The sequence below is a fragment of the Balaenoptera ricei genome, chromosome 1 (genome assembly GCF_028023285.1).
Source record: "Balaenoptera ricei isolate mBalRic1 chromosome 1, mBalRic1.hap2, whole genome shotgun sequence".
Taxonomy (NCBI): domain Eukaryota; kingdom Metazoa; phylum Chordata; class Mammalia; order Artiodactyla; family Balaenopteridae; genus Balaenoptera; species Balaenoptera ricei.
Genome location: NC_082639.1, coordinates 57,156,127 through 57,183,391, shown reverse-complemented (window position 1 = coordinate 57,183,391; position 27,265 = coordinate 57,156,127). Strand labels below are relative to the sequence as shown.

Sequence of the window (27,265 nt, the reverse complement as noted above, 5' to 3'; positions counted from 1 at the left end):
ACACCAGTTACACGTTAAAACACTCTAGTTATTTCGTTTCACTTTATAAAACTTCTAAAGGACATAGTACTTCAGCACACCACATTTTTAAAGTCCATGGATAGAGTACCATTTTCTTCTATTTCATATCATGGGGCTCTAGAGGTAAACTTGACTTTGCTTAATATCTTCCTTTCAGTTTTATTCTTGTTCTCAATATTTTTCTCACAAACATGTTTTAAAGCATGTACCATTAATACTTCAAACGCCAGTGAGCCAATGGAACCTACTGCCTTTGTTCTCTTCTTTTAAAAGTTGGACTTTTTCAGCCATAAAAAGAAATGAAATGGAGGTATTTGTAATGAGGTGGATGGAGTTAGTTTAGGGTCTGTCACACAGAGTGAAGTAAGTCAGAAAGAGAAAAACAAATACCGTATGCTAACACATATATATGGAATCTAAGGGAAAAAAAAAAAGGTCATGAAGAACCTAGTGGCAAGACGGGAATAAAGACACAGACCTACTAGAGAATGGACTTGAGGATATGGGGAGGGGAAGGGGTGAGATGTGACAGGGTGAGAGAGTGTCATGGACATATATATACTCTACCAAATGTAAAATAGATAGCTAGTGGGAAGCAGCCGCATAGCACAGGGAGATCAGCTCGGTGCTTTGTGACCACCTAGAGGGGTGGGATGGGGAGGGTGGGAGGGAGGGAGATGCAAGAGGGAGGAGATATGGGAACATATGTATATGTATAGCTGATTCACTTTGTTATAGAGCAGAAACTAACACACCATTGTAAAGCAATTATACTCCAATAAAGATGTTTAAAAAATAAAAATAAAAAGTTGGACTTTTGTATTAGCTCTGTTATATGTATGGCCATCACATCAGCAAGAAAACACAACATCCGAGCGTGGAAGATCGTAAGAATAAAGGGAAGGGAAACAGAAACCTATGAGGCAACATTAGGTGTTAGGTGATCTCAGCATGAGTTCATCTTACTGTTTCTCCCGTGCTTCTACGCAAATCCACTGCCATACTAGTGGGACAGATTAAAGAGGAAAAACTCCATTTTGCACTTTCAAAAATGTCATCTAACTGGTTGCATCTTATGGCAAGAAGAGTTTTACGTCCAACACGTCTCCAAGATGTTCCTTCAAGGTGGCCCTTCCTCTCCACAGCTCTCAACTCCACATGAAAAGCGTATGCGCAGTACTAAAAAAAATGAGAGGTTAGGTTTCTCTTAAAAAAAAAACACCTTTGAGGAACAAAGTTGGATGACCTCCAAAAGAAATGATTTGTGACCTGGAAAGAGCCTTTGGTTTCACACCTGGAAAGGATGTAGACTCAAGTGGGATGTATAGTTGACGCTAAGAGGAAAACCACTAACATTCACCACGGGGCCCTCAGGCCAATGTGGGAGCACCTGGGACCTTTGAGGTTAGCTCTCCTGGAGTTCACTGGGGCCGGCAAGCTGAGGGCAAAGCTGCACTCTTGCTCTTGTTCTGGGAAGCAGCATGACCACACATCCATCACATTCTGAAAGCCGAGGCACGCACAGGGTGGGAAAATTATTTCATCCTGCTTTTCGTTTGGTTTCACATGGAGTGAAGTAAAAGCTCCAGTCTGCCTTTGAAAAAAGTCACCAAGAGACCTATTTGGAGGGCCGTGATGTGCAAACGAATGCTATTGTTCTACAAAAGGTTCTGGAAAAGAGGCACATTTGTTATTTTGAAACATGGAGCTAAGCCTCATGCCATGGCTTACCTGGCAGGTTGACTCTGGAGACAGATGGCTGACTAGCAGCTGGAGACCTCCTGTGGAGAGGGAGAGAAAGGAAGGTCTGAGTCTCTGTATGAATACCCCTCTCTGCACCCCCATGATCACAGAGGAGTTTTCCAGGTCAGAATGAGCTACCGAGTGACATAATGCTATCTCTGGAAGGCGGGCTCCTGTAACTCGTGGGTGACTGCAATTCTCACATCCAGATGGCCTGGAATTTCCCTATGCACAGCGTCCCGGATGCTCCAGCGCTCCAGGAAGGAAGTCATTTACTCCAGGTCCCTAACCAGTCCTTCTGCTTTAGGTTTCCCTGCCCCAGGAGGCCTTCCAAAGATGACACCCTTGCTCAGAAATGACACCAAATACAAGCGTGAATCCCAACTCCTTTGGGCAGTGCTATAGAAAGTTCCAGCCAGAGGAGCCCTTGGAGATTAATCAGTCCAGGCCTCCCATTTTTGCACCTTAGACATCTGAGACCCAGAGAGATGAAATCACTTGTCAAAGGTCACCTAGCCATTAGGAACAGCAATCTAGGTGGCTTAACTTATGGAAAAGTCTTTTCATGGTCGAACTGGGCATTATTCTACATCACAAAGCAAGCCTGCTCAACTCGAGTCAAACGAAACAAGCAAACAAACTCACGCTCCACAAATATTAGGGTTCCTTCTCCTTTTCTTTCTTGTTTTTCTTTCTTCCTTCTTTATCTTTTTTACCCCCCTCCCCCCAAAACCCTGATTTTCTTTGCTGCTCTTGCCATCCTTCTCATACTTTGCCAGACTCTCCAGGATTCAGGGTGCATTGCTAGAGAGCCTCCCAGAAACGGGATAGAGCAGTGGCCCGCAAACTTTAGGGTGCATAGAATCGCCTGCAGAGTTTATTAAGACACATTGCTGAACCTTACTTCCAGGGTTTCTGATTCAGTCTGCCTGGGGTGGGCTTGAGAGTTTGCATTGCTAACTAGTGCCACGTGGTGCTGATGCTGCTCATCTGGGGGCCACATTCCAGAGCCAGTGGCATAGAGGGCCGTCTGCCCCACTAAAGAGCAAACCGGAGATTAGCAGTGAGCAAGAGAGTGGCACTGCAGGCCAGTGGGTCTCAAACATGGACGCCATTTGATCACGTGGGGAGCTATCGAGAATATGATTCCCTTCCCCATCCCTGGAGGGTCTATTTCAGTGTGTCTGGGACAAGGCGTGAGAATCTGTAATGTTACTATTGCTCTGTGAATTCTGACGCACAGGCAAGGTTGGGAAGGAAGCCAAGTTCTAAATGGCCTGCAAAGGGGTTGAAAAGGAAGGGTTTCCCTACTGGTGTGGCCACAAAATTACTTTCCTAGATTTAAAGTATTCCAAATCCATGTTTGGTCCCTTAGGTGTAATATAGCTTCAAGGTAAAAATATCTTATTGTTGCAGGGTCTGATGGACAGGGTTCATATTTATCACTCATTTACTACCTGGGTGATTCTAGGCAAGGTATTTTTATTTTTTTTAATTTATTTTTTATTTATTTTTTTTAATGTTTAACCCCATTTCTGGGCTGGGCTTTTTTTTTTTTTTTTTTTTTAATTAACTTATTTATTTATTTTTGGCTGTGTTGGGTCTTTGTTTCTGTGCGAGGGCTTTCTCTAGTTGTGGCGAGCGGGGGCCACTCTTCATCGCGGTGCGCGGGCCTCTCACTGTCACGGCCTCTCCTGTTGCGGAGCACAGGCTCCAGACGCGCAGGCTCAGTAGTTGTGGTTCAAGGGCCTAGTTGCTCCGTGGCATGTGGGATCTTCCCAGACCAGGGCTCGAACCTGTGTCCCCTGCATTGGCAGGCAGATTCTCAACCACTGCGCCACCAGGGAAGCCTAGGTACTTTTAAACTCTCTGTGGCATGAAATTTTCAGGTATGATGTAGGGGAGGAAATTTTCTCTACCCTTCTAGGTTCTTTTGGCTGGTCTATTAATTAACTTGACATAAGACAGATTACCAGGTGACAAACAAATTTAACTACATACTTAAGGGAGCCCCATAAGAATATGAGACCCAAAGGCAAGTCAAGCAGTTGAGACTTATCTGTCATCCTGAGCTAAGGAATGGAACAGGAGCCTAGGGCTTCAAAGCTTAGGAGGGTCATTCACCAGACAATGAGAAGAGCAGATGATTTGTAATTAGATGTTTGCCCTGCCAAACAGATGGGTCATTCAGATAAAAGTTATCTCTGATAGTAGCTCTGTCTCTCTTTGAGCCAGGCCCCCAACTACAATTATTTTAGGTAGTTGAAGGAGAGGTAAAAGTTTTTCTTGAATCTGCTGGGTCTTGATTGCCTTCAGCTCAAAATAATCCATGTGCCAATATGGCATATTTTGGGATCACACATTCTGCTCTCCTGCGGTGACAAGCAAAGGGAAATTGCCATCCAATGTGTGCTTTTCTCTGCTAGGCGCTGTGCTGGGTACTTCTTAACTTCCATTGAGAATATCATCATCTCACTTTAAGGATAAGGAAACTGAAGCTCAGAGAAGTTAAGAAATATGCTGAAGCACACATGGCTTATAACAGCAAGGTCAGGATTCAAAGCTAAGTCTTTCTGAATCCAAAGTGCATTTTCTTTGTACTATGCCATCTGCTGATAACACCTGCACTAATACTGAGGGCTGTTTTTCAGAAAAATTAAGAGATTAAATTCCAAACTCCTTAGCCTGGCATTCAAAGTCTGCTCTTTGGCCTCAACATATGCTTTTATATGCCAACCACTCAGTAAATACTTATTGAATGGAAGAATGAATGAATGAATGAATGAATGAGGGAAAGAACTAACTCATACTTTGCCAAGGCCAAACTTGATCACTTCCTTTTCCTTGAACACGTGCTATTCCTTTCCTGACGCTGCTCGAGCCGTTCCTCTGTGAAGGAAGCTTTCCTCTCACAAATCTGCACATTTAAGTGTCACCTCCATTCTATAACATTGCCAGTTATGGTAAGAAATATACACATATATTTGGCCTTCGGCTCCATTTTTGGCACACACCTCCTAAAATCCTTGGAGCTTCCTAAGTGAGGAAAGCAGTCAAGGTGTCTTTTGCTATGTTAATGAGGTGACTTTTGGACCAGCAACTACATAACCTAAGGAGGGGGTTGCCAGGGGACCCAACCATGTGATTAGAGAGTTTGAGCTTTAGGCCCACCCTGAACCTCTGGGGAGGGGAGAGAGCCTGGAGATTGAGTTCAGTCACCAATGGCCAATGATTTAATCAATCATGCCTTTGTAACAAAGCCTTCATAAAAACTCAAAAAGACTGGGTTGGTGAACACGTGGAGATTCAGAGAGAGTGATGCACTCGGAGAGCGTGAAAGCTCTGCGCTCCTTCCCCCGGCAACCCCTGCTTTGCTCTCTGCATCTCTTCCATCTGGCTGTTCCTGAGTCATATCCTTTTTTAGTAGACCAGTGATCTAGTAAGTAAAATGTTTTTCTGGGTTCTGTGAGCCCCTCTAGCAAGTTCACTGAACCCAAGGAAGGGCTCGTGGGAACCTCCAACCTATAGCCAGTGGGTCAGAAGACCCGGCAAGAGCCTGGGCTTTCCACTGGTGTCCCCAGTGTGTGTAGTGGGAGAAGGGTGTGCGGTGGAGGGGCAGTCTTGTAGGACTGAGCACTTAACCCACGGGATCTGACGCTATCTCCAAGTTAATAATGTCAGAACTGAATTGAATTATAGGACACCCAGTTGGTGTCAGAGAATTGCTTGGATGTGTGGGGAAAAAAAAACCCATTATCAGAATCATACCTTCAAAGGTCAAATGCCATCTTCTCCAAAGAATGTTGTTGTAGGGAGGAAAACTTGCTACCCAAAATGCTCTTGGCGTACGGATTATTTCAAGCTGAAAAGGCCCAAGGCCTGAAAGACTGAGGAAGAAACTTTGACCTTTCCCTTAACAGCCTAAAAGAATGTAAATAGAGGAAGGGAGCTCTGACCACAGATAAGTATAGTATGAACTAGGTATGGTAGACAGGGAGGAACCCAGCAAAGTCTGTTTGTTAAAATTCCATTCTGTGTGCCATTGTCTGTCTCCGCATGGTCTGGCAAACATTTATTTACCAAACATTTGCTTTTCCACTTCCACGTCAATTGCCTTCCTTCCTCTTCAGGTCCCAAACCCCTACCCCACAATATCCTCTTTGGTCTTTAGCTGAAAATGGTGTTTAAGGTGAGGGTTTCAGCCACTTTGTCCAGTTACTTACTTTTCCTGGGCCTCTCCCATGTATACATGCTATTAAAGTTCTGTTTGACTTTCTCCTACTAATCTGTCTCATGTCCACTTAATTCTTAGACCAGCCTGAAGAACCTAGAAGGAAAGAGGAAAATTTCTTCCTTCCCAAAAAGGAAGCTAAAAAATGATTCCTCCTCTAATCTCGCATGGTGCTTCATTTGTACCTTCAGGGTTATTTCCTCATGTTACAACTCATATGGCCATGGACTATCCCCACCCCTAATCTATGACCCACTGATGGTGGGCTCCAGTTCTGACCCCTTTCACGTGCCCTCTGCAGGACCTACCAACTTGCCTCGCATAAAGTAGCAACTCCATAAATATTAGTAAACTGCCGATTGAATGAACCATTGATGTGAAAATGATTTGAGAAGCCAAATACCATATGAATGTTTTATCTGGTTTCCTTTTCCTCTATAGTCTTGGTTTTACACACTCCCCACTGTTCCTCAGACTCAGAATCTGCTTGTGTTGCTGGGCTCTTTGCACATATTTTGCTCATCTGACCACTTTTCTCCTCCTCTTTAAGCGGCAAACTCCTTCACATGTTCTAGGACTGCACTCGGGCATCACCTCAGAGGATCCTTCCCTCCTGTGACTAGTCACTGCGCCACCTATACTTTCCTAGGCTTGCCCCAGCCTAGTGCCGCTCTTACTGCATTACAATTCCCATTCTCTTGTCTGTCTCAACTAGGCTGTGAGAAATTTAAACAAAGATTGAATCTCATTCATCTTTGTAACCTTGTAATTGGCAAAATATTTGGTACGATACAGGGAGTCAATAGCTGTTGATTAGATTGATAATGTATTTTTTAAAATACTTTTATTTTAACTATCTTCCTGAGTTCCAAAGAAGACTTCTGTGAAAAGAGACATAGAACCAAGAGACCCTCAATATTGGAAATCTCTGCTTTCTTAATAGCACAGCGACACATAGCACCTGATCCTCCCAATGACTTCTTAAACATTACACAATTTACATAAACTCCTTTGTCCCAGGAGTTATTTTGAAAATATAACTTTTATTTAGAGTTGTTAATTCGGGTGAGCATCTGTGTGTGTTAAGTTTTGGAAAGGCAAGGGGTACGTTTATAAAAGTTCATCACTTTTTCTCAAGACCTGGTGCAAAGAAGAAGCTCGATAGATTTTAAATGAATGAATGACATCTGGAGGCTGCATTATTGCTTGTGGGGCATGAGAGTACCAATTAGAAAACTGTGGTGAGTGCCAGAAGTAAATGGCACTGGTTGCCCATTACGAGTCCAAAGGTCCGTAACTTACAGAAGAATCATAAGTTCTATGCCTGGGTTTGTAAAGATGGTGATATTAATAGGGAGGATAATATGGCCATAGCAGTTAATACTTTCCAGCCCTGAATAACACAGTGGAAAAAGAGCTGGACTATGAATAAGAAGACAGGAATTCTAACCCTGGTTCTGGCACCTTCTAACCATATAGCCCTGGGCAACTCACTGAACTTCTCGGTTTCTTCCTCACCTGGGGAGAACAGGCAGCAACTAACATTTTCTGCTAATTTACAAAGTGCCAGCTTCTGTGTGAGAGGTTTTACATATATTTCCTCCCTTACTCTGAGGAAATTTGGCTAGGTTCTGTCCAGCTCTGAATGCTCAAGATTTTTATTATTCTCAGCTAATTTAAATCCCATGCCAAAGGACACAAGGCAATGAAAGACTGAAAACAAAAATCAGTGGTTATTAATTCTTTCTCAAAGATTTCATACATGTTCATTTAATTACACCTCGGAAGAATGTTAATACAGAGATGTTACGTGATCTCCCAGTAGCCACCGGTGATGTGTGTGGTGTTAGTGACAGAGTTGGATGATGGAGACAGCTCTTTGCTCCCAGCTCAATTCCCTGGTTATCAGTCTGCTGAATGTAGGTACTCTCACTCACATGTGATTTCTCCATCAGTCTGTTTAAAGTCAGTAAATGCTTTAGGGAATGCTTATTTGAATTAACAACTCTAAATGAAAGCCATAGTTTCAAAATTCCTGGGACAAAGGATATATAGGTTTTAATCTGAAGCCAAGAAATACAAGCCCAATCAAGCATCCCTCAATAGAACATTTCAAGGAAGTGCAAGGAAATCACCTCAATAGGAACTTTGAGATTTTTACCCTTTGGGTGGTAAAGCTCAGACAGACAATGAACTGCTTTTATGCTGAGCAAAGAGCCAAAAGATAAAGGAAATCTTGACTTATGAGAATTATAGTTCTATGTGGGAGTTCCTTTTCATATAAAAACAACACATTATCCAAATGTCTCATGAAAACCATTCCAAGGACACAATTATTGCTTAAATGTTACATTCAAGGCAAGGAGTAGCACTTTGGAACCCAAGTCAAATATCCCAGAAAACAACTTCTGAGTTCCATGAACCTTACAGTTTCAGTTGTTGAGATAAGTGAATATCTGGGTTGGGGTGGGAGGGGGATTGCTCTTAGCATGGTGGATCCATTCCTGACAGATATTCTTGTCTTCAGTTGTCTTTATTTGTTTGAGGGTATTGACTATCTAGGAATAGAATAGAGTGCATTAAATGAACCCTCAGTTTTCCAACCTGACCCTGCCAGGCTGCTGCATCACTCACTTCTCAGCCCGAGCTAGATCGAGGCAATCTCAACTCCCTTTGGTGAGGCTCTAGTGGCGGACATGTTGGTTTTAAGGAAGAACTTGAACTCAGTAGGAGGATCAACTCAGTACAAATATGGGTATGGATTTGGGAATGATCATTAGATGCAACTATTCTACTGCTGGTCTATTATGTTTGCTGAGTGTGGTTTGGACCAGAGGTGACACAAAGGGCCATGATTTGGAGGGTGGTCCTCAGCCACAATGTGAGAATTGGCTCTGGGTGACCTCTCTATATGGCAACTATGGTCTTAGGGCACTCTGTATATGGCAACTATGGAGGTTTATGTGGCTCAAAACCCCCAAGGCTATGGAAAAATCTTATCTCGAGAAAGTAGCTTCAGCTGACAGCCTATAATCAGCAGGGTTAGGCTGAATTCCCCGATGCTTTAACAGAGGAAGGACCTCCGAGCCCATGCCAACAAACCAGTAACTGAAAACACCCCGACACATCACCACTGGCACCCCGTCTCCCTGGAGCTGTGCAGTGTAGTAGCCTTGAGCTCTGCTATGTTAAAGAATCCTTTGGAATGTATCCTTATTAATCTCTTCCTCCTCAATTCCTACCTCCATCATCTTGGTCCAGGGTTTTACTCTTCATATTTTAATTCCTGAAACGCTCTCCTAGCTCATGTCTCTGCCTCAGGCTCTCTGACCTTCAGCTATTCCATAAGTTCTTCCTAAATGACTCTGTTCCAAAGCCTTCAGAGATTTCGTCCCATAACCCAGAAGACTGAATAGGTATAGTAAATGGAAAGATGTGAGATAGTAGACATACATATATTGTTCTCTACCCTTGCTTCCTGACACAGAGCTCCTAAAATCCCCTGTAGTTTCCTAAGTAATAAGAGCACTAGTAGCACCTTTTGTTCTAATGAGGTGACTCTGGGTGGGGTCCTGGATTTCTCCCGGATGGGGGCTGGTCCCCAGAAACAACAAGCCATGATTAGAAGCTTAGAATTTTCAGCCCTACCCCTCATCCTCCAGAAAAGAGAGAGGGGCTAGGAATGGAGTTAATAATTGATCATGCCTATGTGAAGAAGCCTCCAGCGAATCCTAATAATACAGGGTTCAGAGAGCTTCTAGGCTGGTAAACACATCCACACCAGGAGGGTGATGCACCCCAACTCCAAGGGGAAGAAATTCCTGCACTCGGGACCCTCTCAGACTCTGCCCTCTTCCTCTGGCTGCTCACCTGTATCCTTTATCATATCCTTTAATGAACTGGTAAACATGAGCAAATGTTTCCTTGGGTTCTGTGGGCTGCTCGAACAAATTAATGAAATTAATTAAGGGGGCTGTCGTTGGAATCTTATAGCTGGTGGGTCACAAGCAAAGATGATAACTTGAGCTTACAACTGGCATCTGAAGTGGGGAGGGAGGCGGTGGGCAATCTTGTGGGACTGAGCCCTTAACCTGTGGGATCTGATGCGATGTCAGATAGCATCAGGATTGAGTTAAACTGCAGGACACCCAGCTGGTGTCGGACATTTTCTTGCTCTTGTGAGAGGAAAACCTCCACGTATTTGGTGACCAGAAGTGTCAGAAGTGAAGTGTTTTGTGTGACTAGTAAAGAAGACTCACTGGGAAGACAAACCCGGGAGGGAAGAACTGGGTTTTTCCCTACAGAGGATGGAAGAAAACTGAGTTTTCCTTACAAAAGAGCACTGCAAGAGAATCAGGATACTAGGTTTCAGCACTGGCTCTGCTCATCCCCTCAGAAGTGAGCTGGTTTTGCACTAGTCATTTAATCTCCCTGAGCTTTGTTTCCTTGTCCATAGTGTGGTGGCAACATGTGGGTCATAAACATCATTTACAGTGATAATAACTGTGATAATGCATGTGAAAACTCCAAAGTATTACACTGTTTCTGGATTCAGCAAGAGAAACGTAACTATCACTTATAATAACTCACATTTATTGAGCACCTACTACTACGTGCCAGATGCTGTTATAAATGCTTTACAAATATTAACTCATTTCACCCTCAGAACAACCCTATTTTATAGATTGGGAAACTGAGCTCTGGAGAGGTGAAATAACTTGCCCAAGTCACATAATTTTCAGTTGGTAGAATTGAGTTATGAAGCCAATAAATAAGGCCCCAGAGGCCATATCCTATAAAGAAAAAAAGATGGAAAAATGGAAAGGATCACTTCCGAAAAAATAATTTTCGAAACATTTGGTGGTCTTTCTCTAACAATTAGTAATTCAGAGATTTATATGCATGATGAATACTTATGGAGCACACACTATGTGTCAGGCATTCTGCTAATTCTTAGAAAGTCAAGGAAAAGTAAATGTAAATTTCAAGGGTCCTTACGGGGACACACAGTCTAGTGGTCGTGGTAGAGATCCATACATGATTTGCAGAGTGTTCTGGGGCCACTGGGGGGCGCTCAACCAGGCTTGGCAGGGTCAGGGGAAGCATCCTGGTGAAGGTAACACAAATGAGTGTTATAAAAGACAAGCAGGATTCAGTGAGGCAATCACTGGCAGGTGGAGAGAGACACTTTAGGAAGCGAGAACAGTAAGTCCATAATTAGGATGGAGAATAGAACATGCAGGGAACAACCAGGCCACAACTGTTAGAATGTGATTCCATGTGGCCAGAGACCTGGTCTGATTGCACACCTCTGTAGGCCCTGGCACTTCCTATCAGAATGTAAACCCTGAAAGGGCAGATAATTGTCTATTTTGGTCACTATTATATCACCAGGGTCTGGTACAAGGTGGTGCTCAATACATATTTGTTAAGTACACACATATACGTGTGGATGAATAGTACACTAAATAAATACTTGTTGAGTGAATTATTTAACAATAAACAGGGAGCACCATTGCAAATGAGGCTGGGCAAGCCTCTAGCTTTCCTGTATACTGCATCCAATATAAACCCAATCAACTATCAATCAAAGTAACTTGAGCTGGATCATGAGGTGCCTTGGGGCCAAGCACACGCATTTAAACTTTATCGTAATGATCAGACTGAACCACTGAAGTGCCTCAAGCTGCAGAGTGACATGGCCAAACAGCAAGTGAGAAAGAGGACGCTGGTGGCAGTTTGGAGAACAGTTTAGAGGAGGAGAGACCAACGATGGGAAAAACTCCATGGGGCTATGCAGGACTCTCTCACAGGAAGCTCCCAGAAAAGGGATAGAACAGCGAATGGAAAAGTTAGCTTTCAAAGCAGGGTTTACTCTTGCTTTTAACAACTCCACGCAATAAAAATTTGGATAAAAGCAAAAGAGAGGGTCGATGAATCATTTCACAAAGACTGGAGAGACAGGGTGTCCTAGAGTGAACACTAGCTGAGAAAAATCAGGAGATTTAGGATTTGGCCCTGGTGCATCTTTAGCCTATGGTGTGGTTGTGAGCAACTTGCTGGATTTCTGAGGGCCTGATTTCTCCTTCTGTAAAACAAAGAGGCTGAGTCATTTCTCAAAGTTCTCCTCTGGCCCTACCATCCCAGGATCATTGATTCTATCACTTTCTGATCCCTGTGATGGGTTTTAAATGGCTGGACAGTGAACTGCATAGCACTTAGACCCACAGATTGAAATGATTTAGGAGGAGAAAATGACTGCAGTATTATTAAGTTCAAACCTTTCATTTAACAGATCAGGAGACCAATGTTCAGCCCTGTTAGTTGAAATGGCCAAGCTTATGCAGCTCGTTAAGGGCAGAAGAGAAGATAATCCCACTCTTATCATCAAATTACATGAACCTGTTTATATATTATCAAACAATAGGCAACCTGGACCTGAACTTTTGGTACGCGTAATTTTAAGTTTGAATTCTCTGAACTCAATAGTTTATTCCAAAAGAATTTTAATAGAATTTATGGCCTTTACTGATGAGTATTCACACTTTCAAGTAGTAAATACAAAGGTAAAAAAAAAAAAACCCATCTCATTTTTTCATCTGTTGAACTCCTGTCTACTAAGTGTTAAAGGCACAAAGATGATAAGATCTGGACTAATTTCTAACATCTTACCGGTTCTAAAATACTATGGTGATCCATCCTAGTTTAAATTTTATCATGTATCCTAGCTAGGAGGGCAAATTTCCATGCATTAGTGTTGGGTTGTGGGTTTTTTTAGTGCTGTTCAGGGTTTCGCCTTTATGGAAAGGATTTATAACTCCACAAAAAGTGCATGCTTACTTGTTGGATGTTCCATGGAGGTTTGTCAGTACTGTGAAGTTGTTTCTCACACTTCGCAAGCTGGCAAGGACCTATAAGGAAAACGTTTCCACTGTTAGGAATGGTTAGGAACAAAAGGAGAGGAATGGGCAGGTTCAGAGGCTACACTTAGAAACTACACCCAGAGACAGAGTGAGAATGAGCCAGGCCAGCATGATACGTACCTGGGCAAAAGGCGTTACAATCAAGTCATCGCCATGTCTGGTGAAAAGAGAGAAAAGAAACATTTTTTAAATGCATTTGAATTATAACTGTGTCATATAAGCTGTAATATGAAACTTCATCAGTGTTAGCAACACAAAAATGTTATACAAATTCTTCCACCTGGATATAAGGCAGGACTGATTTAGGTGCAGATGGGGATTTCAGGAACTTGACAGAAAAAAACCCACCAGGTTCATGGCTCCTGGATTTACAGTGGCTACACATAAAAACACTTGCAAGTAAGCATATATCTTCAGGGTATTTTCCCATTAAATAGCAGACCCAGAGTACTGTAATTCAAAGCAATTTGTGGATTTTGGTTGCCAGAGCCAGGAAATTCAAAAGGAGGGCTGCTCACAGGCACACATAGAGTTGGAAAAAATGGCATAACAGTCTGGATAAAGGTTAACTTTGGATTTCCTGGCTTTTGTTGATTTGAACCGCAGCCTTAATGCCACTTAAACACAGATTTCTGTCTGGGAATCCCATTACTTTTTGTTTTTAAGACAACTTTTTTCTTAAAGTACCCAAGGAAAAGCTTTTAAGGGAGTGTAGTGTAGGGACTGAACCTACTATTATATCATTGTCTCTCACTTTGTCCCAAAGATCTGATTAAGCTGAACCTAGTGTTACATAAATCTGTACTTAGGAATAGTCAAAAGTGTGTTTTCAGAAGTGCACTCTCTCTCTGACACATGCTTTTATACCTCTTCTTAAATCCACATTCAGCAAGGTCTCCATTAAAACCATTAGAAGATAGGCTGGCCTGAGCTGCAGACGCACAATCAGGGCAATTCGCTATCACAGTGTAAATCATAACAGTCGCACAGAAGGTGGTGAACAATGAGTTTCCTTCACTGTCTGATCATCTTCTCTGTCTTCACGATCACCACACATATATGGCACCTTATTCGCTAACTACGAGAGTGCAACCAATGGTTATTAAACACCTGCCCAGTACCAGGCATTAGGTGAGAACTAGGGATCCAGGGTTGGATAACACCTACATCCTTGGGGGCCTCTTCTCTAGCATAGACTTTTACTTTGGGGTATTATTTAATACAATATTTTCCTTTCTACCTTGGTCTTTAGCTAGAAGTCCCCCTTCAATTTCATTAAACTTCCTGTGCATCTGATTTGTACAGTAACCAAGTGACTACAAAAAGATCACTGACAAGAGTAAGCATTCTTGGAGTGATTACCATCTGTCAGCCTCTGCATGAAATCTCATTTAGTTCTTGTAACAAGAACTGGGGCAACGACTCTTATTCCCATTTTATAGATAATATCAACGCTCAGAGCAGGTAAGCAACTGCTTAACTAGCACACAGCTAATAAATGAAAGAACTAAGACTGATTCCAAAAATCTATGCTTTTAAACATTATGTTTCCTGTTTTATGACGACCCTGCATAGTTGATTGAATTATACAGAATTCATGATCCCCACAAATTAAAACAGAGGAGACAGAAAAATGTCCAAAACACTGCAGTAGATATTATAAATACAGAATGAGAAATACAAACAATTGATACTTAATGGGGTGCAAAGGAGATGTCATAATTACAGATTAGACATAGTAGAAAAGGCTTCATTGAATGAGTGGTATTCGAGATGAACTTTGAAGGGCAGGCTTTAAAAGGCACGGATGGTAGGTGCTACTAATGAGAACAATGCAAGAACCGAGGCATTGAAATGGGAAAGTCCTGAACATGGAGATGCTTGGTGGCTGTTTAGAGCTGAGCAGTGACAGACATTTGCAGGGGATAAGACTCAAATGTCCCCCACACCCACGTTATGGACATTGTGGACAACGGTTGTGGAGCTGGTGCTCAACTCAGTAAAAGAAATGAGCCAGTGAAGGTTTTTAGTGAGACAGGCAAACAGAAAAGTGCTTTAGAAAGTATTGGGTTGGCCAAAAAGTTCGTCTGGTTTTTTTTTTTCTTTTTTGGCTGCGTTGAGTCTTTGTTGCTGCATGGGTTTTCTCTAGTTGTGGCGAGCGGGGACTACTCTTCATTGCGGTGCACGGGCTTCTCATTGCGGTGGCTTCTCTTGTTGTGGAGCACGGGCTCTAGGCGTGTGGGCTTCAGTAGCTGTGGCACGCGGGTTCTAGAGTGCAGGCTCAGCAGTTGTGGCGTACGGGCTTAGTTGCTCCGCGGCACATGGGATCTTCCCGGACTAGGGATCGAACCTGTGTCCCCTGCATTGGCAGGTGGATTCTTAACCACTGTGCCATCAGGGAAGTCCCAGGTTTTTCCGTAACATCTTATGGAAAAACCTGAACAAACTTTTGGGCCAACCCAATAAAATGCTATGGATACAAGAGATGGATGGAAGAGAGGACAGAGCCAGGAAGATGGGTTAGGGGGATATCGCCGTCATTCTGATGAGAAGACATTGGTGAGGCAGAGAAAGAAACAGGAAAAGACAACTGGAAGAGACCCTGAACGTCTTTCTAAGGACTTGGCATTGAATTGGATAAGGGGTCATAAAGAAATACTATTTTCAGTTTTAAAAATGGGTATCTGGGAAAATAGTGAAGTGGTGAGTAGAAGTTAAAAAGTAAGGAGGAGTTGGAGGAGACGTGTCACTTTCTCACATGTTGAGTTTTAAGATATTTGTTGATATTCTGGTGGAAACAGCAAGCGGGAAGACTGAAACATGGGGGTTAGAGCTAGAGATTTAGGAGGTACCTACAACAGTGGGGCCCCTTAAAGCAATGGCAGGGAGTGGCTTCCTGGGGTGGGGTGTATAGAGAGAGACAGTCAAAGGAAGAACCTCAGGGCTCTTGGAGAGGAGCCCAAACGAGACAAAGTTAAGAGAGGGGCAGTTGTGATAAATGCAGGGTGGTGAGTTATTACAAGAACTGCCCCTTCTCAAGCTATTTTTTGGAGATGGGTGAAATATCTTTCTATTTGTTCAGATTTCTTCTGTGAAGTTCACATTGTTCAGAAGACATCAGGGTGAGTTGGGTGTAAAGTGATAGTGTTAGACTTAAGTAGGTCATCTATGGCTCCTGGATTTCTGGAGTCTACATGTCCAACAAAAGTTAGATAATACAAGCAAATCTCATACAGATGTAGTACCTAAAGCTGATGTATTGTTGCATGAATGGGGAGTTACTAAAACTGTACAAACTAATGATTAAACAGAGGTTAAAAGAAAAAACACATTAAGAGAGGGCTCGGTGTCAAAATGACTATTATTATGAAACTTTTGAAGCTTAGGAGAGCAGAACACTCAGAGGCAAGAGACGAATTTTCAGATCCCCATTACTGGGTCCCTTAAAGAATTTGAGCTGTAAAAGCCAATGCTGTATATCAGACAGTAGCTGTTAGAGAAATGATCAGATAATTCATAGATAATTCATAGCAAGTTGAAGAAACAAAAGAAAAAACTTCTATTTGAGTATAGTCAGATTATTTATAAAACCGTTCTAAATTTTTAAAATCATAATTTGGTACATTAATAATAAAATGCATGAATGTAACAAAACACTTGATTGGTTATGAAAACTGACGTACTTCTTAGTTGCCCAAACCGCTAGAGACGACAATACCTCTCAGGAACGAGGCCAGATATTCAGAACCGTGGCACGAGCACCATCTAGTGACAAAACTAGCACATTACAATTTTGTAGGATAATTGGAGATCAGAACTCTGTGGGTCTTAGAATTGAGTGTAGGTCTACTCTCAACAATGAATGCTTTTCTAGGAAGCAAAAATGCTGCTTCCTACTGCTACACTCTGGGTTTTATTAATTTTAACTTCCTCTGTTTCATGATTACAGGCACTTTGCTTGTAATACTAATTATCGTCTGCCTTAGAGAGAGACATATACTATTGTAGTGAAGAGCACAGCTTTTGGAGCCAGACAGCATTGGTTTGTTTCTCAGTTGCACTATTACTAACTATGAGACATTAGGCAACCTCTCTATGCCTCACTTTCTTCATTTGTAAAATGGGCGTTGTGAGAAATAAGTTATTATATATGTACAACTCTTACAACAGTGCTAGGCACATAAAGCCACTTTCGTTAGTTATAGTTACTCGTACTAGTAGTAGGTATCATTATTTATTATAGTAGGTATCATGTCTATCTTCCCAGCTGGTGAGAACTTCTTTAGGGTAGTCATTTCTGCCCCCATTACAATCAAGAGAACTAATATTTATATTGTACTTTACAGTTTACAAAGCATTTTCATGTCCCTTATTTCATGTGGTAAGAGTATGTTCTTGACCCTGGGGAACGGTGCAAGCACCTATCTTGTTGGTCAAGCCTGAAACCTTCCTTCCCCTCATCCCATAGTCAACCACCAACTTCTGTTGATCCTAACTTGCAAATATTTATTAATCGCCCATTGGATCTGTTCTAATGTAGATCCCCATCCTTTAAGATGCACATTACCAAAGCAGCTTCCCATTTGGCTCTTGGAAACATCTTTAGGCGTGTCCACCCTCCAAACTGTTCTTTAGACTGTAATCAGAGTTATCTTTCAAAAACATTCGTCTGATTATGTATTTTCCTGTTTTAAAGCCTTTAGTAGCCCCCCACTGCTTGTCTGCAGCATAAATGCCAACTCCTCACATAGGCCCTCCGTGATGAGGGAACTGCTTACTTCTCTGGCTTCGTCTCTCACCACTTCCTCATCCTCTCACGTTCTCTGCCTGAGCCATATTGAGCTGTGGTTCCCCCAAATGTTCTTGACAACAAGAGAGTTAGTGAGCACATAGCCCTTCCTCCTGCACACCTTTCTGCCTGGCTAACTCCTTTAGCTTAGCTGTAACCCCTCGAAGCAGGCTGCTCGCCTTGCCTGGCCAATCTCTCAAAGTCCAGTGCATCCCTTTCCACGGACATTGCCCTTTTCCGAAGGTAGTACAACTGCCTGTTGACTTACTAATCTTTTAGCTCCCCTGAAGACAAAGAAAATGTCTCATTTGTTTGCAAAGTGCCTAAAGGTAAGTAAATTTTTGTTAAAAGAAAGGATGTGTATAATCTTCATAACAGCTGGAAAGGCAGGCAGAGCAGAGATCCGTATCATTATTTTTATTTTTCATCATTATTTAGAGTCTGTTTATGTATTGGATAACCATGTGGTTTAATCATCTAGACTCCCTGGATTTAAGCCGTGATTCCCCATTTACTGGGCAGGTTACTTAATCTCTCTGTGCTTCAATGTCCTCATCTTTAAGACAAGAATATTACAGTACCAACTACCTTGGGATTATAGGGATTAAATGAGTTAAAATATGTAAAGGACTTTAAATAGTATATAGGAAATGCTTAATAAACGTGTGCTTTTATTTACAGGTAATTTAGACAGTACAAAAAATACTCAATGTCTTAAAGCCATGGTGCTAGTAAGTATGATGGCTGTAACTCAAGTCTTAGACACCACATTGTACTTTTTTGGTAGTCCATCAATAAACAGGTCTTAAATTTAAGTGGGCTCTTATTTCTGCTTTTCCTCTTGGCTCTCAGATCTCATTTCCCTTGACCACTCTCTCTAGAGACTACTTACTTCTCATACAAATGGTGGCTTTAAAAAGTTCCTTGTCTGTGTAAGACTACAAATGGGACAACCAAATGAAGGAAACATGGATCTTGCTTCCCTGTGGCTTTACTAGTGGATAATTGAAACTTGGTCCTATCCGGGGTGGTTCCCGCCACAGTTTGGGGCAATCTAACTGGCCTCACCAGTTTCCGGTACTTTATGTTCCCATTGGGAAATCTGTACCTTGGTATACAAAGACATTACGTTAAAGATGACTACAACACAGGAACGAAAGAGAAACTAATAAATTATTGCCACATCTAGGAAAGCATGTGAAATTTCCTTTTGCGATCCAATGGCGATCTTGTTTTCTTACTACAAAGCTTTATTTCAGTCTCTCTTTTGTTGCTGTATGCTAAAGCCACTTTTAATTTTCCATTCATTTTTTAACTCAATATCTTTTTCACTCATTCTCCCTGCCTATATGTTTTCTCCTGAAAGAGCTCAGATGAGAAATTTTAAAAAGCTAGTGTTGTCTCTACTGTTAAGATTTAATGCTGAGGAATTATGCAAAGTTTTCTACCTCTTGTGTAAATTCATGACCTGTTCTGGAGAGAGGGGCTTCTGAGCGGGGAACACGCTGCAGCCCCCATCCAGCGGCCTTCACATCAAGACTCCAAACCTATTACTGTCCTTCTTTTTCTTGGCTTTATGGGTAGAAGGCAGGAGAAGCAGTAAGAGGTTCAGGGGCTGCTGTTCCTCTATTTCAAATCATCCTGAAGAGTAATAATCAGGTGAAATAGCTTTGAGAGCATTACTTCAGGTTAGCTCAAAATACCTGTGTAAAACTGGATTTTCCAACATGGTCCTGATAAAATGAAATTTCAGAAGAATCTGGATATTCAAGTTCTACTTCTTGTTGTGTTGAGAAATATAAATTCCTAAACTGACAAACACATGAAAGTTTTACTGTCATGTTGAAATATTTGCAAAACAAAATTCTGGGCTATTTTTATTCACCCAAAGCTTTTAATATATCTTGTTATCAGTATCTTTGATAGGATGAGATCATGTTTACAACTGTGTTTTCTTGGGAAGGACTATTCTTTATTATGAAATTGTGCCCTTACTACTTTTTAAAGTTCTGGTTTTTTTCTTTTTTAACGTCTTTATCGGAGTATAATTGCTTTACAGTGCTGTGTTGGTTTCTGCTGTATAACAAAGTGAATCAGCTATATGTATACATATATCCCCCATCCCCTCCCTCTTGCGTCTCCCTCCCACCCCTCTAGGTGGTCACAAAGCACTGAGCTGATCACTCTGTGCTATGGGGCTGCTTCACACTAGCTATCTATTTTACATTTGGTAGTATATGTAAGTCCATGCCACTCTCTCACTTCGTCCCAGCTTACCCTTCCCCTTCCCTGTGTCCTCAAGTCCATTTTCTACATCTGCATCTTTATTCTGTCCTGCCCCTAGGTTCTTCAGAAACATATATATATATATATATATATATATATATATATATTTTTTTATTTTTTTTTTTGGATTCCATATATACGTGTTAGCATACGGTATTTGTTTTTCTCTTTCTGACTTACTTCACTCTGTATGACAGACTCTAGGTCCATCCACCTCACTACAAATAACTTAATTTCGTTTCTTTTTATGGCTGAATAATATTCCATTATATATATGTACCACATCTTCTTTACCCATTCATGGGTCGATGGACACTTAGGTTGCTTCCATGTCCTGGCGATTGTGAATAGTGCTGCAATGAACATTGTGGTACATGACTCTTTGAATTATAGATTTTTCAGAGTATATGCCCAGTAGTGGGATTGCTGGGTCATATGGTAGTTCTATTTTTAGTTTTTTAAGGAACCTCCATACTGTTCTCCATAGTGGCTGTACCAATTTACATTCCCACCAACAGTGTATGAGGGTTCCCTTTTCTCCACACCCTCTCCAGCATTTATTGTTTGTGGATTTTTTGATGATGGCCATTCTGACCGGTGTGAGGTGATACCTCATTGTATTTTCGATTTGCATTTCTCTAATCATTAGTGATGTTGAGCATCCGTTCATGTGTGTGTTGGCAATCTGTATATCTTCTTTGTAGAAATGTCTATTTAGGTCTCCTGCCCATTTTTGGATTGGGTTGTTTGTTTTTTTAATATTGAGCTGCATGAGCTGCTTGTATATTTTGGAGATTAATTCTTTGTCCGTTGCTTCGTTTGCAAATGTTTTCTCCCATTCTGACGGTTGTCTTTTCATCTTGTTTATGGTTTCCTTTGCTGTGCAAAAGCTTTTAAGTTTCATTAGGTCCCATTTGTTTATTTGTGTTTTTATTTCCCTTTCTCTAGGAGGCGGGTCAAAAAGGATCTTGCTGTAATTTACGTCATAGAGTGTTCTGCCTATGTTTTCCTCTAAGAGTTTCATACTGTCTGGCCTTACACTTAGGTCTTTAATCCATTTTGAGTTTATTTTTCTGTATGGTGTTAGAGAGTGTTCTAATTTCATTCTTTTACATGTAGTTGTCCAGTTTTCCCAGCACCACTTATTGAAGAGGCTGTCTTTTCTTCACTGTATATTCTTGCCTCCTTTATCAAAAATAAGGTGACCATATGTGCATGGTTTCATCTCTGTTCTTTTTTTTTTTTTTTAATATTTTATTTATTTATTTATGTATTTATGGCTGTGTTGGGTCTTCGTTTCTGTGTGAGGGCTTTCTCCAGTTGCAGCAAGTGGGGGCCATTCTTCATCGCAGTGAGTGGGCCTCTCACTATCGCGGCCTCTCTTGTTGCGGAGCACAGGCTCCAGACGCGCAGGCTCAGTAATTGTGGCTCATGGGCCCAGTCGCTCTGCGGCATGTGGGATCCTCCCAGACCAGGGCTCGAACCCATGTCCCCTGCACCGGCAGGCAGACTCTCAACCACTGCACCACCAGGGAAGCCCTGGGCTTTCTATCTTGTTCCATTGATCTATATTTCTGTTTTTGTGCCAGTACCATACTGTATTGATTACTGTAGCTTTGTAGTAGAGTCTGAAGACTGGGAGCCTGATTCCTCCAGCTCCGTTTTTCTTTCTCAAGATTGCTTTGGCTATTCGGGGTCTTTTGTGTTTCCATACAAATTGTGAAATTTTTTATTCTAGTTCTGCGGAAAATGTCAGTGGTAGTTTGATAGGGATTGCATTGAATCTGTAGATTGCTTTGGGTAGTATAGTTATTTTCACAAGGTTGATTCTTCCAATCCAAGAACATGGTATATCTCTCCATCTGTTTGTATCATCTTTAATTTCTTTCATCAGTGTCTTAGAGTTTTATGACTACAGGTCTTTTGTCTCCATAGGTAGGTTTATTCCTAGGTATTTTATTCCTTTTGTTGCAGTAGTAAATGGGAGTGTTTCCTTAATTTCTCTTTCAGATTTCTCATCATTAGTGTATAGGAATGCAAGAGATTTCTGTGCATTAATTTTGTATCCTGCTACTTTACCTAATTCATTGATTACCTCTAGTAGTTTTCTGGTGGCATCTTTAGGATTCTCTATGTATAGTATCATGTCATCTGCAAACAGTGACAGCTTTACTTCTTCTTTTCCAATTTGGATTCATTTTATTTCTTTTTCTTCTCTCATGGCTGTGGCTAAAACTTCCAAAACTATGTTGAATAATATTTGTGAGAGTGGGCAACCTTGTCTTTTTCCTGATCTGAGAGGAAATGGTTTCAGTTTTTCACCACTGAGAATGATGTTGGCTGTGGGTTTGTCGTATATGGCCTTTATTATGTTGAAGTAAGTTCCCTCTATGCCTACTTTCTGGAGGGTTTTTATCATAAATGGGTGTTGAATTTTGTCAAAAGCTTTTTCTGCATCTATTGAGATGATCATATGGTTTTTATCCTTCAGTTGTTAATATGGTGTATCACATTTATTGATTTGCGTATATTGAAGAATACTTGCATTCCTGGGATAAACCCCACTTGATCATGGTGTATGATCCTTTTAATGTGCTCTTGGATTCTGTTTGCTAGTATCTTGTTGAGGATTTTTGCATCTATGTTCATCAGTGATATTGGCCTGTAGTTTTGTGTGTGTGTGTGTGTGTGTGACATCTTTGTCTGGTTTTGGTATCACGGTGATGGTGGCCTTGTAGAATGCGTTTGGGAGTGTTCCTCCCTCTGCTATATTTTGGAAGAGTTTGAGAAGGATAGGTGTTAGCTCTTCTCTAAATGTTTGATAGAATTCACCTGTGAAACCATATATTCCTGGGCTTTTGTTTGTTGGAAGATTTTTAATCACAGTTTCAATTTCAGTGCTTGTGATAGGTCTGTTTATATTTTCTATTTCTTCCTGGTTCAGTCTCGGAAGGTTGTGTTTTTCTAAGAATTGGTCCATTTCTTCCAGGATGTCCATTTTATTGTCATATAGTTGCTTGTAGTAATCACTCATGATCCTTTGTATTTCTGCAGTGTCAGTTGTTACTTCTTTTTCATTTCTAATTCTGTTGATTTGAGTCTTCTCGCTTTTTTTCTTGATGAGTCTGGCTAATGGTTTATCAATTTTGTTTATCTTCTCAAAGAAGCAGCTTTTAGTTTTACTGATCTTTGCTATTTTTCCTTCATTTCTTTTTCATTTATTTGTGATGTGATCTTTACGATTTCTTTCCTTCTGCTAACTTTGGGGTTTTTTTTGTTCTTCTTTATCTAATTGCTTTTTTTTTTCTTTTGAATTTTCTTTTATTTATTTTTTTATACAGCAGGTTCTTATTAGTCATTTATTTTATACACATCAGTGTATACATGTCAATCCCAATCTCCCAATTCATCACACCACTACCATCCCCACCCGCTGCTGCTTTCCCCCCTTCATGTCCATATGTTTGTTCCCTACATCTGCGTCTCTATTTCTGCCCTGCAAACTTGTTCATCTGTACCGTTTTTCTAGGTTCCACATATATGCGTTAATATACGAAATTTGTTTTACTCTTTCTGACTTACTTCACTCTGTATGACAGTCTCTAGATTCATCCACATCTCTACAAATGACCCAATTTTGTTCTTTTTTATGGCTGACTAATATTCCATTGTATATATGTACTACATCTTCTTTATCCATTCGTCTGTTGATGGGCATTTAGGTTGCTTCCATGACCTGGCTATTGTAAATAGTGCTGCAGTGAACATTGGGGTGCATGTGTCTTTTTGAATTATGGTTTTCACTGGGTAAATGCCCAGTAGTGGGATTGCTGGGTCATATGGTAATTCTATTTTTAGTTTTTTAAGGAACCTCCGTACTGTTCTCCATAGTGGCTGTACCAATTTACATTCCCACCAACAGTGCAAGAGGATGCCCTTTTCTCCACACCCTCTCCAGCATTTGTTATTTGTAGATTTTCTGATGATGCCCATTCTAACTGGTGTGAGGTGATACCTCATTGTAGTTTTGATTTGCATTTCTCTAATAGTTAGTGATGTTGAGCAGCTTTTCATGTGCTTCCTGGTATCTGTATGTCCTCTTTGGAGAAATGTCTATTTAGGTCTTCTGCCCATTTTTTCATTGGGTTGTTTGTTTTTTTAATATTGAGCTGCATGAGCTGTTTATATGTTTCGGAGGTTAATCCTTTGTCTGTTGATTCATTTGCAAATATTTTTCCCATTCTGAAGGTTGTGTTTTTGTCTTGTTTGTAGTTTCCTTTGCTTTGCAAAAGCTTTTAAGTTTTACTAAGTCCCATTTGTTTATTTTTGTTTTTATTTCCATTACTCTAGGAGGTGGATCAAAAAAGATCTTGCTGTGGTTTATGTCAAGGAGTGTTCTTCCTATGTTTTCCTCTAAGAGTTTTATAGTGTCCGGTCTTACATTTAGGTCTGTAATCCATTTTGAGTTTATTTTTGTGTATCGTGTTAGGTAGTGTTCTAATTTCATTCTTTTACATGTAGCTGTCCAGTTTTCCCAGCACCATTTATTGAAGAGACTGTCTTTTCTCCATTGTATATCCTTGCCTGCTTTGTCATAGATTAGTTGACCATAGGTGTGTGGGTTTATCTCTGGGTTTTCTATCCTGTTCCATTGATCTATATTTCTGTTCTTGTGCCAGTACCATTTGTCTTGATTACTGTAGTTGTGTAGTAGAGTCTGAAGTCAGGGAGTCTGATTCCTCCAGCTCCATTTTTTCCCCTCAAGACTGCTTTGGCTATTCGGGGTCTTTTGTGTTTCCATACAAATTTTAAGATCTTTTGTTCTAGTTCCGTAAAAAATGCCTATGGTAATTTGATAGGGATTGCATTGAATCTGTAGATTGCTTTGGGTAGTACAGTCATTTTCACAATATTGATTTTTCCAATCCAAGAACATGGTATATCTCTCCATCTGTTGGTATCATCTTTAATTTCTTTCAACAGTGTCTTATAGTTTTCTGCATACAGCTCTTTTGTCTCTCTGGGTAGGTTTATTCCTAGGTATTTTATTCTTTTTGTTGCAGTAGTAAATGGGAGTGTTTCCTTAATTTCTCTTTCAGATTTTTCATGATTAGTGTATAGGAATGCAAGAGATTTCTGTGCATTAATTTTGTATCCTGCTACTTTACCAAATTCATTGATTAGCTCTAGTAGTTTTCTGGTGGCATCTTTAGGATTCTCTATGTAGAGTGTCATGTCATCTGCAAACAGTGACTGTTTTACTTCTTCTTTTCCAATCTGTGTTCCTTTTATTCCTTTTTCTTCTCTGATTAGCATGGCTAGGACTTCCAAAACTATGTTGAATAATGGTGGTGAGAGTGGACATCCTTGTCTTGTTCCTGATCTTAGAGGAAATGGTTTCAGTTTTTCACCATTGAGAATGATGTTTGCTGTGGGTTTGTCGTATATGGCTTTATTATGTTGAGGTAGGTTCCCTCTATGCCCACTTTCTGGAGAGTTTTTATCATAAATCTGTGTTGAATTTTGTCAAAAGCATTTTCTGCATCAATTGAGATGATCATATGGTTTTTATTCTTCAATTTATTAATATAGTGTATCACATTGATTGATTTGTGTATATTAAAGAATCCGTGCATGCCTGGGATAAATCCCACTTGAACATGGTGTTTGATCCTTTTAATGTGTTGTTGGATTCTGTTTGCTAGTATTTTGTTGAGGATTTTTGCGTCTATATTCATCAGTGATATTGGTCTGTAATTTTCTTTTTTTGCAGTATCTTTTTCTGTTTTTGGTATGAGGGTGATGGTGGCCTCATAGAATGAGTTTGGGAGTGTTACTTTCTCTGCAATTTTTTGGAAGAGTTTGAGAAGGATGGGTGTTAGCTCTTCTCTAAATGTTTGATAGAATTTACCTGTAAAGCCATCTGGTCCTGGACTTTTGTTTGTTGGAAGATTTTAAATCACAGTTTCAATTTCTTTACTTGTGATAGGTCTTTTCATATTTTCTATTTCTTCCTGGTTCAGTCTTGGAAGGTTATACCTCTCCAAGAATTTGTCCATTTCTTCTAGGTTGTCCATTTTATTGGCATAGAGTTGCTCGTAGTAGTCTATTCGGATGCTTTGTATTTCTGCAGTGTCTGTTGTAACTTCTCCTTTTTCATTTCTAATTTTATTGATTTGAGTCCTCTCCCTCTTTTTCTTGATGAGTCTGGCTAATGGTTTATCAATTTTGTTTATCTTCTCAAAGAACCAGCTTTTAGTTTTATAGATCTTTGCTATTGTTTTCTTTGTTTCTATTTCATTTATTTATGCTCTGATCTTTATGATTTCTTTCCTTCTGCTAACTTTGGGTTTTGTTGTTCTTCTTTCTCTAGTTCCTTTAGGTGTAAGGTTAGATTGTTTATTTGAGATTTTTCTTTTTTCTTGAGGTAAGCTTGTTTAGCGATAAATTTCCCCCTTAGAACTGCTTTTGCTGCAACCAATAGGTTTTGGATCATCATGTTTTCATTATCATTTGTCTCTAGGTATTTTTTGATTTCCTCTTTGATTTCTTCAGTGATCTCTTGGTTATTTAGTAACGTATTGTTTAGCCACCATGTGTTTGTTTTTTACGTTTTTTCCCCTGTAATTCATTTCTAATCTCATAGCGTTGTGGTCAGAAAAGATGCTTGATATGATTTCAATTTTCTTAAATTTACTGAAGCTTGATTTGTGACCCAAGATGTGATCTACCCTGGAGAATGTTCCGTGTGCACTTGAGAAGAAAGTGTAATCTGCTGTTTTTGGATGGAATGTCCTATAAATATCAATTAAATCTATCTGGTCTATTGTGTCATTTAAAGCTTCTGTTTCCTTATTTATTTTCATTTTGTATTATCTGTCCACTGGTGTGAGTGAGTTGTTAAAGTCCTCCACTATTGTTGTGTTACTGTCAGTTTCCTCTTTTATAGCTGTTAGCAGTTGCCTTATGAAATGAGGTGCTCCTATGTTGGGTGCATATATATTTATAATTGTTATATCTTCTTCTTGGATTGATCCCTTGATTATTATGTAGTGTCCTTCTTTGTCTCTTGTAACATTCTTTATTTTAAAGTCTATTTTGTCTGATATGAGAGTTACTACTCCAGCTTTCTTTTGATTTCCATTTGCATGGAATATCTTTATCCATCCCCTCACTTTCAGTCCATATGTGTCCCTAGGTCTGAAGTGGGTCTCTTGTAGACAGCATATTCATGGATTTTTTTTTTGTATCCATTCAGCCAATCTATGTCTT

The 27,265-nt window shown here is 40.5% G+C and overlaps 1 protein-coding gene across 2 annotated transcripts in view; it reads right to left on the bottom strand.

Annotated features, from left to right (window-relative positions):
• Positions 1 to 27,265, bottom strand: part of PDE4B (phosphodiesterase 4B) — a 486,330-nt gene that overhangs the window by 107,036 nt on the left and 352,029 nt on the right. For both annotated transcript variants that reach the window (XM_059924137.1, XM_059924152.1), the window contains 3 exons: positions 13,039 to 13,075; positions 12,836 to 12,906; positions 1,753 to 1,802 (listed from right to left, as the gene is read on the bottom strand). In XM_059924137.1, the coding sequence (XP_059780120.1) occupies positions 1,753 to 1,802; positions 12,836 to 12,906; positions 13,039 to 13,075 (158 nt within the window). The remainder of the gene's footprint in view (positions 1 to 1,752; positions 1,803 to 12,835; positions 12,907 to 13,038; positions 13,076 to 27,265) is intronic.